General features: G+C 42.8%; 1 protein-coding gene across 1 annotated transcript; it reads right to left on the bottom strand.

Annotated features, from left to right (window-relative positions):
• Positions 1–1139: 1139 nt before the first annotated feature.
• Positions 1140–12326, bottom strand: setd4 (SET domain containing 4). The gene is made up of 13 exons (XM_021321610.2): positions 11672–12326; positions 11014–11091; positions 9851–9946; positions 9432–9469; positions 7028–7116; positions 6697–6933; positions 5305–5364; positions 5034–5163; positions 4719–4893; positions 4446–4524; positions 1947–2027; positions 1741–1864; positions 1140–1665 (listed from the first exon to the last, which is right to left on the bottom strand). Exons 2-13 carry the CDS (start codon positions 11087–11089, stop codon positions 1489–1491), a joined length of 1362 nt encoding a protein of 453 aa, XP_021177285.2. The 5' UTR covers positions 11090–11091; positions 11672–12326; the 3' UTR covers positions 1140–1488.
• Between the last annotated feature and the right edge of the window lie 166 nt (positions 12327–12492).

Genomic DNA, 12492 nt, shown 5'->3' with positions numbered 1-12492 from the left:
AACATTATTTAAAGCTGGGAGTCAAAGCAGGGTTTAAGGAGACCAGCTGTTAAGATGACTTTTACATAGTTTAGACGTAGAAATGTTGTGTACTGACTCAGTCAACACTCTTATATAAGGATACAAACGATGCACCAATGTGACTGATTCCTGCATCTTAGGCACATCAGTCTCAGGTTGAAACAAGAAAGTTGAACAAAATCTTAAAACCCTCTCACTGCAATGCAAGCCCGTGTAACCATAGCGACCACCACATCTGGAATGGTCCTTTGAGCAACCATTTCTGTGGCTGGCAGCTTTGAGGTGCTAGTAGGAAATCATCTGCCCTGCAGCTTGGTCTGAAGGAAGGCAGACAGTCGGTGCCTGATTCTTCTCTCTACACACGTTTGTCCCATCCCAGCTTCACCTGGAACGTGGAGTTTCAGCTCAACAATCGGGCCTTTTCCTTCAGCCTCTTCTGCTGCTCTTCAGCTGTTTATTTGGTAAATATGTAGCCACTAGCCAGATTCTCACTTGGATTTAGGTCAGGACTTTCATGGGACCGTATAGCTCTGGCTGCAGGTTGACGGTCGATTTTCTCCATGAAGGTGAATCACCACCTGACTTGTCCACTGATCTGCAGCCTCAAACAGGTTCTCCTACAGCATTGAGATGTATGTTTCTCCATCATCTCTTCAGCCCAGACCACCCTCCCTGTCCCTTCTGAAGAAAGACATGGCCACAGCATGATACTGCCACCACCACGTTTCAGTGTCAAAGTTGTTTTTCAGGGTGATGTACCCTATTAAAACTTCCTTCACATGCGTTTTGTATGTCGCCCAGAAATGGTTTTACCTGATCAGGTAAAAGAAAAGGTCACTTGTGTCAACCTCGACCTCTTGAAACAAATCTCTTCCCCACGGGTGAGATGTGTGTAATGCCTGACTAATAGTAGGCTGATAGATTTTCTGACCTGAGCTGTAGCTCTCTGCAGCTCCTCCAGAGCTACCGTAGGCCTTTTGGCTGCTTCTATGATTGATACTCTTTGCCCCTCCCTTCGGTTTAAATGGATGGTTGATGTTTCCAAACAGGCCTCACAGAAGAGCTGCATTCACGCTGAGATTCAGCTATCAGACTAATTAGGAGCTGAATAGAATGAACACATTTTCCACATTTTATTTATAAACATTTCTAAAAACTCATCTTTTTATTCCATGTCACCATTGTGAACTATTTGTGTTGGTCTATCCCATAAAACCACAATAAAATTCACTGAAGTTTGTGGTCGTCTTTTGGAGAAGTGGAAAAGTTCCCATGGTATGAACACTTTCACAAAGTTTCTAAGCTCATGATGGAGCTTCCTGGATGGCAGCTGCTCTTCTATTCCTCAGATAAGGCCTGCCATGCTCTGCTTGCAGCACATCAGTCTTTCTGCCTTCTGGGCAGGAAGCAGCTCAGCCCGTAAAGTGGCTCGACACAGCAACTGAGAATGGAGGAATCGGTCCAGTGTCAGCTCAGGGCTCCATCGTTTGTTTTTCCTGGGGACATGTCATCATGTAGATGTGATGAGTCTTTCAGCGCTGTAAGACAGCTCTCCAGGATCCACCTCTCCTCCTGTCGCAACGCCCTCACCGCCTCCAGCTGCTCTCTGATTGGCTGCTCGCTCTGGGCCAAAAGGTGGGAAATCTAATCAAACACAGAAAGATGCACATCTCAGGCCCGTTTCTTAAAGGAATTAGTTAGATCTGTATTTCTGTGCACCTTTTCTAGAGCCGCCTGTGCATCTTTCAGCAGCTGTTGACATAAAGCCCTGGCTATCTGGCTGCTTTTCGTCTCCGTCTTTTCACCCACAACCTGACCGAGCAGAACTGGGCGCCACAGGTGGCTGTAAAAAAACACCGACATGGATTAAAAGGACACAGGATTTGTCTGAATGGACTTTTTTGTAGCTGGTAATGTCCTCTTACTAAAGTGTTTGTGGCAGAGATAACAGCCTGAGAGCCACCATCAGCCTCCAACTGGGACCTTCGCTGGAGATGGTGAGATTACTGTCAGGGAGAAGGAAAACAGTCAACTTTGCCTGATTCTCTTTAGCTTCTTTAGTGCTGGTCAGTTCTAAACTTTACAAGCTTTTAAGTTTTCTGTTAGCTGCACACACCAAAACTCCCAACCAGTGGCGGCTGGTGCTAAAAAAACTGAGGGGGGCGCACACAAACAAACAAATGAAAAACAAACAAAGCAAATCTTAAAAAATAGCACTATTTGAACATGAATTTTGCCCTCCTTTCCTTCTGCCCAGCAAATTTCTCAATTATATTCTTGTTAAAGTCAGTCATCTCTGTGACTAGTCTTTTCTCCATTGACAACATGGCCAATGCATTCAGCCTGTCCTGAGTCATTGAGTTTCTCAGAAAAGTCTTGATTCTTTTCAGAGTTAAAAAGCACCTTTCAGCTTTCAGCTGTGGTCATGGGTGTGGTGATGAGGATCTTCAAGAGCGGGACAGTTTCTGAAAAGACTTCTTCTAGATTGTTTTCCTGATTTTAATAACATTTGCTGCCATTTTTTAAGGCTGTGTTATGAAATGTGTTACAGCATTTTTGTGGGACAAGATTATACAAAATTCAGTAACCAAAGTTTTTATTCCCCATTACCCATAAACTTCAGTACAACTTAAATAATAAAATATCTTGCTGACAAACATTACATCAACATACCTACACAGCATAGACACAACTAAAGGTATTTCTAACGACAACGCACATCTTCCTAATATATTAAATAACATTACTATAAACCAGTGTAACAGTGATTTTCCACAACAACTCACCTCTGCAGCAATCCTTTCATGGTCTTCTACACTGAGTGGCCGACGCCTCTTCACTGGCTGACTACCTACACTGCTTTATCCAACCATGGAGTGGAGAGATCACTTGCCTGCTGTTGAATTTGTAAATTAAGACGATCCGGTCCAAGCTCCTTTATCCTGTTTTTTTTCTTCAAGTGAACGCTTTGTAAAAGCATTTTTTTGTAAAGACAAAACAGAATTTTCTCTCATTTTGAAACTACTCAACTTTGCAAGCATAACCGTGAATCAACCTAACGAACTGCAGCTGAGCTGAGTCGAATCAGGGATTGTCCAATCACACAATGTTTTTTAAAAAAATAGCCAGTACTGACACTCTACCAGTAATGACGCAACAGAATAGGTGTGTCCGGGACGCAGAGCCCTGCGCCCCTATGCAAAAGCCTAGATAACCAATTAAAAGTCAGCCTCAGATCACGTGCTTGCCCAAGTTGCGGTGCCTACATTCACTCCCATTAGACCGGCGCCCTGCACATAGGAAAGGAGGAAGTGTGCACAATGTGAGCAATTAAATAGAATTATGTATTTACTATTTTAATAAATTCTAACATGTCTATTGGACACACAGTATGAATAAATACATTTCTAAGTACTTTGCAGTTCAGAAATCATTTATTATCTAAACGATTTAAAGGGGGCGGCGCCCGAGCGCCCCCTACTGGCCAGCCGCCACTGCTCCCAACTTCTCTCAGACAATTGATAAACAATTATGTTTATTCTTTTGATAAAAAGCCTTATTTGTGGAAAATACCCAGCAGAAGTCTAAGCCCCATTTATCAAACAGGGTTGGTAGATTCATGGTTTTGGCCATTTCTACTGGGCCATTAATGCTCTATTATAAAAAAAAAAAAAAAAACTTTATTGGATATTTGGAAAAAGGTGGCGACGTTGTGATGAGATAAAACGAGTTTAAGTCAGCATCACAGACCTAATATTAATCCACAGCCGACTAAAACATCCTGAATGGAAGGCCAAAACGGATAAAAATGTATTTCTGTCATTTTACACGCTGATGCTATTAAGTTATTTCTCTAAAGAGCGACCAGCTCCTGACTGAACCACTGTGAAAAGACAGGCTCTCTGCTTTCCTCCTGCGGCAGCATTGGAGACAGCAGAAGAAGCGCTTAATCAGCGTAGCGGGAATATCCAACATTATCCAAAAATATAAATAATCTCAGAGGTCAAAAGTGAGCGGTTCTGTGCGTTAAAGACCGTATCGTCGTTCTCGGCGTGGCTGAGGCAAACTTTGGAGCCCGTCTGCCCTCTCCGCTTCTGTCTCCCCCTATTGTAACCTCGTTCATTAAATGTTTGTTGTCAATTTTTTTTTGGCCTTCATTACGTGTAACGTGAAATGTAATGTGAAGCGGAGCAGCAAATTTTGCAAATATTGTGATTCTGATTCATTTACACTCACTGATATGCAACGGTGGATAATTTTTTTCTATTAAAATTCATTTTGCAATAGAATGACTTCCAGGTAAGATCTATACTGAACTGCACACTCTTAAGGGTACACTCCCCCCCCCCCCCCGAGGCAATGTAAAACAGTTAAAGCAGTCAATGCAACAAAGAAATGTGGATATGTTTCTGACACAGACTTACTGGAGGAAATGATTCTCTTTGAGGAACTTAATCTTCTGATCCAAACTCTTATCGCCTCTTAAAAGGTCCCATAGGAGATCTGAGGAACCGTAGGAGAAGATCCGCATTTTTACGACATTTTGCCAGAACTATCCCATTAAGACTTTTTAACTCTAATCGTGCTTGTTAGGGTAAAATCGTAACATTTCGTACTATGAAATTACGATGAAATCCTATTAGACACGGATCCATCCTGCCTTAGACTAGATGCTCATGTTGCAGATACACATTTACCCGTTTCCACATAAACAACGCTATGAGGATTGTTCATGCCGACGAATCCGTACTCCAGCAGCAGGCGCTGGTTGTCATGGGAACCGTAGTTGATGAACGCCTGCCGGTAGCGCGGAGTCCCGCAAACGCTCCTGATTTCATAGCATTTGGTCTGGTGATTAAAACCTGCTTTTACCTGGAAGGGGGGGGGGGGAGATATGTTCTGAGATTCAGGAAGCTAAAAGTAGCACATGGTAAAACACAAATTCAGTTGTGATATTAAACCTTATCTACTAACCTCCTGGAGTATTTCTGGACTTAAAGTATCAGCTTTACCTGCACGTCAGGACGGTGGTTAAGGAGGTCCAGGAACGGAGCTAAGGCGTAATCATCTGGTCCAGACAGGAAGCTGCTGGACGGCCGGGACATGAAGACGGAGCGCGTGTTCACGCTACACCATGCCCACCTAAAGGAGAAAGAGAGCCGCTCAAACAGCTGACTGTGCAGCACACTTTTCAGCGTTTCCTTTTTTCACTGCTGCTCGTTGAAGGCGTGTTGGAAGCGACTGATGAACTGGTGAATATCTGGTGAATATGCGTCTCTGTACCTCAGTGCCTCGTAGGTTAGTACGTCTCCTGTGGGCTGGCTCACAACCGGCTGCAGAGTCCTGACGCAACACAACAAACAGCTTGAGCTTCTTTTCAAACACGTTTTGTCCAATTGCAACTACAAACTTCCCTGCTTTTCACTGGGATTTTAAATGAAAGGAAAATGATGCATGGTTTTCGAACGTCTTTTACAAATAAAACCATTCCGCTGTTTGTCTCTACTAGTTTCAAAAATACAGAGAATGAAAATTAAGCTAATTTTTCTTTACAAAATAGCTCCACTGTAGTCAGATGGATAGAAAGCATGTATGAACATCGATTCACAAGTCTCAAAGCAAATTCTTAGTTGGATGGAGGTCTGGACTTTGACTAGGCCATTCTGACAACATACTGTGGCTCTTGTTGTAAGTTTAGGGTCATTTTCTTGCTGGGAGGTGAACCTCCACCCAAGGTTCCTCTCTTTTTCAGCCTCTAGCAGGTTTTCTTCCTTTATCAATCTTCCCACTAACTCTGAGCTGCTTTGCTATTAATGCAAACAAGAAGCAACCAACAATGATGTCTTCAGCATGCTGCGCAGCATCAGCATTGAGCCTCGCACAGCATTGTGCACGTAGACCACAAAGTTCAGCCTTCTTCCACAGGTGGGCTGTGTCCCCTTATGTGGCAACTCCTCAGACTCCTCCTATAAGACGGCAAATTCTGCTCTTATTTAAACCTGACAGCAATACTGGAAAGGTTGAACCATCAGCGTCTTAGGATAATCCTGCTAGTTATGATCAACCTAAATCATTAGGATGCGGATCATCTATTCTACACAGTAAACTCTGTTCACTTCATGTTTTTTTTAGGCCTGATGTGTGGCTGATATGGCGTTTACTTGTAAATGTTTGTGTGATTCTTCTTAAATAAATGTCGGGTAATATCAGTAAGAATAATTCAAAGTTTTTAAAATAAATACATGAAGTCTCTGAATTCACTAGGTTCTGGTGGTTCCGAATGTTTAGGCAAGAAAAGTAATTTGGTTGGAATATATTAAGTCTGTGTTTTAGAGACGCATTTTCAAATGATTGTGAAAAAGGTCTTCAGTCATCCGTCTTGACGTTTTAATCAAAAGCTTTTCTTGATTGTTTTCCTGACCAACACTTCTTCAACCTTTAGGAAAATCTTGTTTGGCTGCTTCTCGGCTCATTTTCAGGATTTAAACCGGACCATTTTCAGAGAAATGTTTTTGTTTCTTCAGCCAATAACTTTGACCTGTGAATTATTGCTGCGTGAAAAAGGACCCCGTCACCTACTCTTTTATCAATAAAGCACACCCCTTTTTAACAATGGAGACATCCTGAAGCTGCGCATCTCGCAGAGAACACCCAGGAGGCGTGAGCGCGACTCACCTGAAGAAGTCCTGATTGGAGGAGTGCATCTCACGCACCGCCTCCCTCTGCTCCAAGGCCCGCCTCTTAACAGCGGCTGGCAGAACGTCAACGACCCCGTCTGAGAAATACGCAGGGCAGGTGTAAGAGGTGGGCAGCACGTCGATGTAAGGGAACCAATCAGACGCCTCCCCGCGTTGGCGCTCACACACCAGAAAGACACAAAGCGCCAAGAGAGGCGACAGGCGGGGTTTCCAACTGCAACGAAGAGGATGAAGATTTAGATGGCAAATTCTAATCATGAAGAAGTACAGATTTAGGAGAACACCAGCTCCGGTTCTTGTAGCTTTACCTCTTGATGTACTGTCCCAGGTAGCTGTTCAGGACGGTGGATGTTGTGAGGAGACAGGATTCTGGGAGAGAAATGAGCCGTTCGCCTGGCTGAGGAACAGGTTGACAGGAAAGTTTCCTTATCTCAACAAGACACTGATGAATTCATCTACATCAGGGCTCACCAACCTTTTAGAAACTGAGAGCTACTGCGTCGGTACCGTCATACGAAGGGCTACCTGAGTCAGAGCTCAACTTTATGTTATATAAAAATGTTTTTAATGCATTGCAATGAAGAGAAACTAAATAAAATAATATTTTAGATTCAGCTCACAGGAGGGTTGTGCTGTGTTTTGAACCACAAATGGTTCTTGGGGGCTACCTGGTGTTGGTGACCCCTGATCTACATTATACTCATTAATTCTCTATAAATGTGCAACAATTTACTACCGACCTCGCTAAAAATCACAAGAGCTCCTGGATAAAGCCTCAGCAGTACCTTTGAAAAATATTCAACTTTTCCTATTTCATTACCTCATGAAAACATTTCAAATGACCTTATTCTATGTGAAAGACCGACAACTTATGAGAACTGTTTCCAAATAAAGATCGAATGGGTGTGCCGTACTTGATGAGGCTTACTTTTGTAGAACTACTTTGGCTGCAGTTACAGCTGCAAGTATTTCTAGGTAAGTCTCGACCTGCTTGACCCATCAAAGGATGGAAAGCTCTGATCATTCCTCTATGCTAAAGCTCAATCAGAGTGGAGAGAACTAATTTGAACATTTCAAATTAGGTGCTGACTTTGATTGAGCCTTTTAAAGACATAAATATGTATCCCCACAGCATGATGCGGCTATCACCTTGGGAATGGTGTGTTCAGATGTATGAGCATTTTTGTAGTTAAATTCTAGGCTCATCTGAGCAGAGCTGTTTTGTGACACACAGCAAACAGGACCTCTGATTCCTTTCTTTCTACAGTTGCTTTGCTGTTGCAATTCTTCCATGAGGACCATTTCAGTAGAGTGCAAGGCTGATACGCAGATGTCCTAGCAGCAGATTCTCTGCAGCTCCTCCAGTTACCATGGGCCTTTTAGCTGCTCCCCTGATTGATTGATTTAGGAGGACAGGACTGTATCATCCTCATTCCACAATCAGATGACGGCTTGAACAGAGCTCCATGAGATGGAGAAAGCTTGGATATTGATTTCTTGCCCAGAAAAATACAGATTTAAATGTGACAACAGCACCCTCTGCTGTTTGGTCTGGACCTGCAGTTAATAGTATAACTAGGAAGATGTCTGTGGATTAATCATTTTAATAAACTCCAAAAAATTCACAAAAATTAATGTATTGATGTTTGTCTTTAGTATTAATAATATTATTTTTGCTATATTTTCCTCTGGTCTATTTTCGGTCGTTGGACTTATTGAAGAGGACGTACATGGCGAGTTAAAAGTAACGTGCCGTCTTTCCAGAAGGAATGAGCTGCTGCGTTCACATTCAGTGGACATTTTTGTTTCAACCTTTGTTTTGGCTGCAGGTATGAGTCAGGCTAAAAACCTTTTATATTGTTGCTAATATGTAGTTAAAGAAGTGTTGAAACATTTTTAGTTGGTCGAAACCATTGTCATATAATGGATTGCACTGTTATACATTTTAAACGGAATTCTTGGTAATCTTCAGAGCGACAACTCTAATACATTAAAATAGAAAACAATGAATGTTAAATTTTTTTACCAAGTTTGTTGGGATTGGGGGAGGGGGGGGGGGGGGGGGGCTGAAAAGTTTTAATCCTTCAAAGGGGGGCGCAACAGAAAGCATTGGAGAACCACAACCTAATCCAACTTTAAACTTTCCACAACCTTCTCCCTGACCTGTTCCTGTCTCCATGATGCTGGTTGTTCTCTAAGAAACCTCTAAGGAACAGCTGGATTTAGACTGAGATTAAATTACCTGCAGGCAGACTATTAACTAATTAGGTGAGTTCGGAAGGCCTTTTTTGACTTAGAATTGATCAAAGCAAATGAGTTTTAATAAAACTATCTCTGCTAGAGACTGTGTGTGCATTGTGGAGGTTTGCTCTGTGTAACCAGTAAATGAAAATGGTCCCCTAAATAAGGATCCCCCCCCCCCCATCTAATGGATAGATGTGCCATTATACATGTTTTATAACAGTAACTAAAATGACCCAATATATGTAGGTGCTATAGATGCTTAAAAGGGAAACTCTGTTTAAAATAATTTTGAGATAATGAAACAGAATCAGTTAGTCAATGAGACGGTTTTTGGATAGAATAATGAGCCCATCTTGATGAAGAACTTTGGTTAGAAGTTTTTGCTGATTTGAAACACAAAAAAACACCTTACAAAAACAATAAGCTTGAGTCAGTGTCTCTAAACCAGATGTTATGTTAGCATTTTACCTTGATAGTTTGAAGAGTCTGCAGTCCTCTGCCTGTGTCTGGATGAAAAATGTACACAAAACTCTGAGGTTGTATCCTTAACAACAACAACAGCTAAATACACATCTGAAGATCTCCTTTAAATATGCAAAATGTTTCCTCCTCACACATTCTCAAAGCAACCACAACAACCACAACAGAAAGCCTCATTAAAGAGATTATACCTGCTGAGCTGTACAGCATATAATTTTAGGACATCCTCAGCTGTCAGTAAAACACCCTTAGACAGTGGATGAAATGGCCTCAGACCACTGCATTTCCTTATAAAAACCCTTCAGACCTCTCGAAGGATGTTTTCCTTAGACCCTTAGGATGCCCTAAACTGTACACCCGACTGCTCCTCAGGCCAATGTATCTAAAGCAGGAGAGCAGAGTCGTACCAGAGAACAGTGCCGGCTGAAGGAGCGTTGAAGTGAATCCCCTCTGGTGAAGAAACCTCATGAGACTTACATACTGCGGCTGATGACTTAGAGAGACTGACAAGTCAGAGAGAGATGAAGTGTTTATGCATCTGTTCTAAATCTGTTGAATGCAGTGAAACCATTTCTGAATGAGGGACCTTTCCCCTAACCTGACAACAGCCAGCTGCATGTATCGCTCCGCCTAGCTCCACTCACATACATCTGGGACACGGCTGATTGAAAATGATTTCCCCAACCAAATTTTTGGTCTGGCCAATCAGGACGCAGGGCGGGTGTTTCATGGATGTGACGTAGTGGAGAAGCCACCGTGAGATTCCAACAACAATGGCGGCTCGCATCGAGGAAGCAAGCGTTAGCATTGATGCTGCTATTTCCTCCGTGTTGTCCAATCTATCTGATATTGTTTCATTAAAAGAACATCAGAGAACGGCTCTTAAGGCTTTTGTTGGTGGAAACCATGTTTTCGCCCTTCTCCCGACCGGATTTGGCAAGTTTTGTTTTCCGGGGCGCGTACGCGGACGCGGACGCGTCCCCGGAGCGGTTAGCGGTTAGCGCGAACCATATTGGGAGGCCTATTAGTCCTCGACGCGGTCGGCCCGGGATCGACTCCGACCCGCGGCGCTTTGCCGCCTGTCTTCCCCCCCCCTCTTCCTGTCAGCTCACTGTCAATAAAAGGTGTGCCACTACAGTGTTTCCCGCAGGAATTTGCTTATGCGAGGCGGACCGACTCGCGGACCGGGGGGGGGTTGTGGACGACACGTTTTCCGCGGACCGGCTCGCGGAGCTTTGGGGAGAGGGACGACACGTTTTCCGCGGCCAAGATAGCGCTGCGGGAAACCCTGCACTAGAGCCGCAAAGGCGCAAACACATAAAAAAAAAAAAAAAAGGGTTTTTTTTCCTGCGTCGGTCTCATCAGCGTCACAGGTTAGCTTCGGTGTGAGTGGTTGAAATAGCACGTCGATAAAGATGACAGACAAGTGGCTTATCCAATCATATGCAAGGAGTTTTGATAAGGCCCAGCCTTCAGTAAAGTCCCTATGGCGGTGTCCCAGATGTATGTGAGTGGAGCTAGGCGGAGCGAGACATACAGCTGGCTGTTGTCAGGTTACCTTTCCCCCTACCTGAATGGAAAGCACTTTCCCGTTTCTGTCTCCTCTTTCTTGTAGCTCTTCCAACTCTGTGGCTGCCACCTCTCATGGCTTCAACCAGGTCATGTAAGGAATAAACACATGAATTCAATTTTAGCTTACATTAAAGGTATAGAGACGATTCTTCTCCCCCAGTTTTGAGTTATGTGTGTGTGTGTGTGTGTGTGTGTGTGTGTGTGTGTGTGGGGGGGGGGGGGGGGGGGGGGGGGGGGTCATCTCATCTATTGATTGTCCCACATGACAATCATATAACTTTAAGTTAATCGTAATCTAAAACAGAGAAAATGTCTCATTTTCTGTCTGACACCATTACAGAAATAAAACAAGCTTCCAATGATGATTTGTCTTCCTTCCTCTGATCTACTGACCATATCACGGTCTGCTATTTATGGTCAGAATGCTACTGAACTTACGGCTTCTGTAAAGGGATAATATGTTTATTTAGTCCGCGCTAATAATTAATGTGCCTTAACATTAAATTGCCTGTGATGCACAAAATCAGGACCATAGTTGAGAGCTCAGGCTTCTGTAGTTTGTGGTAGCCTGTAACCAATCATATCATGTCAACAATAAGCGCAACTTTTCATAAATACAGTTAAACTAATAGTGTTTGCATGGAGAGAACACTTACTTGTAAAGAAACTACGCTTAACCTCTTGTCCATGCTTTGCTAGTTTCTTAGCCTCTTTGTTTTTCCGGGTATGCGCAGTACAGCTGCGTGGTGCAGCTAGCTTCTACTTCTTCCTGTGATGTTTAATGGCAGTTGGCAGACCAACTATTGAGGCGCATTACTGCCACCTGCTGGACTGGATTGTGGGCAGGAGATACCGCAGCGCCAGTGTACTAATGTTTAAAGGAGTCTTACGGAGCTAAAACAGTGTATTGTAAAATCAAACACTAAAAAATTAAACATTGAAAAATCACTAACAATGACATCGAAAAATAGATTTGGCGTTGAAAAATTTGACATTGAAAAGTCAAGGATTGTTAGAAAAAACCTATGATGATATTCTCATTTTATGCCGCACCTTTTTTTAATGAGAGATGTTTTCATTGTCACCGCAGAGTTCCTTCAGCTACGATGTCACTACAAGCCGTCACCCCCTTTGCTTCTGTTGACCTACTCGTGTGCAACAGTGTCATACAAATATTCCAAAAAGAGTAAAAAACATGACCTGGATGACTGAGAATCTTCACCAGCACGTTCATACAAATAGCGTTGGTTCCACACTTCTCCGCTTCTCAGCAACTGGTGAAGTTCAGCTGTTGTGGCTGTAATAAAAAAAAAGATTAAAACCAACAAACTACAATAGTACATCTATTGTTTCTTAACGATGTCTTGTTTGAAGATTGGATAACTTATCCAATCTTCAAACAATTAGTAAGGTTGAACCTTATTAATTTAAAAAATGAGGAACATAAGCAAAGTAAATTAATTTTTTTCATTGTTGT

This window comes from Fundulus heteroclitus, chromosome 22, assembly GCF_011125445.2.
Source record: "Fundulus heteroclitus isolate FHET01 chromosome 22, MU-UCD_Fhet_4.1, whole genome shotgun sequence".
NCBI classification, from domain to species: Eukaryota; Metazoa; Chordata; class Actinopteri; order Cyprinodontiformes; family Fundulidae; genus Fundulus; species Fundulus heteroclitus.
The sequence above is the reverse complement of the archived record's forward strand: the minus strand, read 5'-3'. Positions and strand labels throughout refer to the sequence as shown.

What these genes read in the sequence shown, in the direction of transcription:
- setd4 (XM_021321610.2), bottom strand. Translation starts at nt 11,089, where the DNA reads ATGAGAGGTGGCAGCCACAGAGTTGGAAGAGCTACAAGAAAGAGGAGA. An exon ending in ACCACCGTCCTGACGTGCAG is followed by an intron (nt 4,894 to 5,033) that starts GTAAAGCTGATA and finishes CCCCCCTTCCAG; the next exon opens with GTAAAAGCAGGTTTTAATCA. An exon ending in CACAGGCGGCTCTAGAAAAG is followed by an intron (nt 1,666 to 1,740) that starts GTGCACAGAAAT and finishes GTGTTTGATTAG; the next exon opens with ATTTCCCACCTTTTGGCCCA.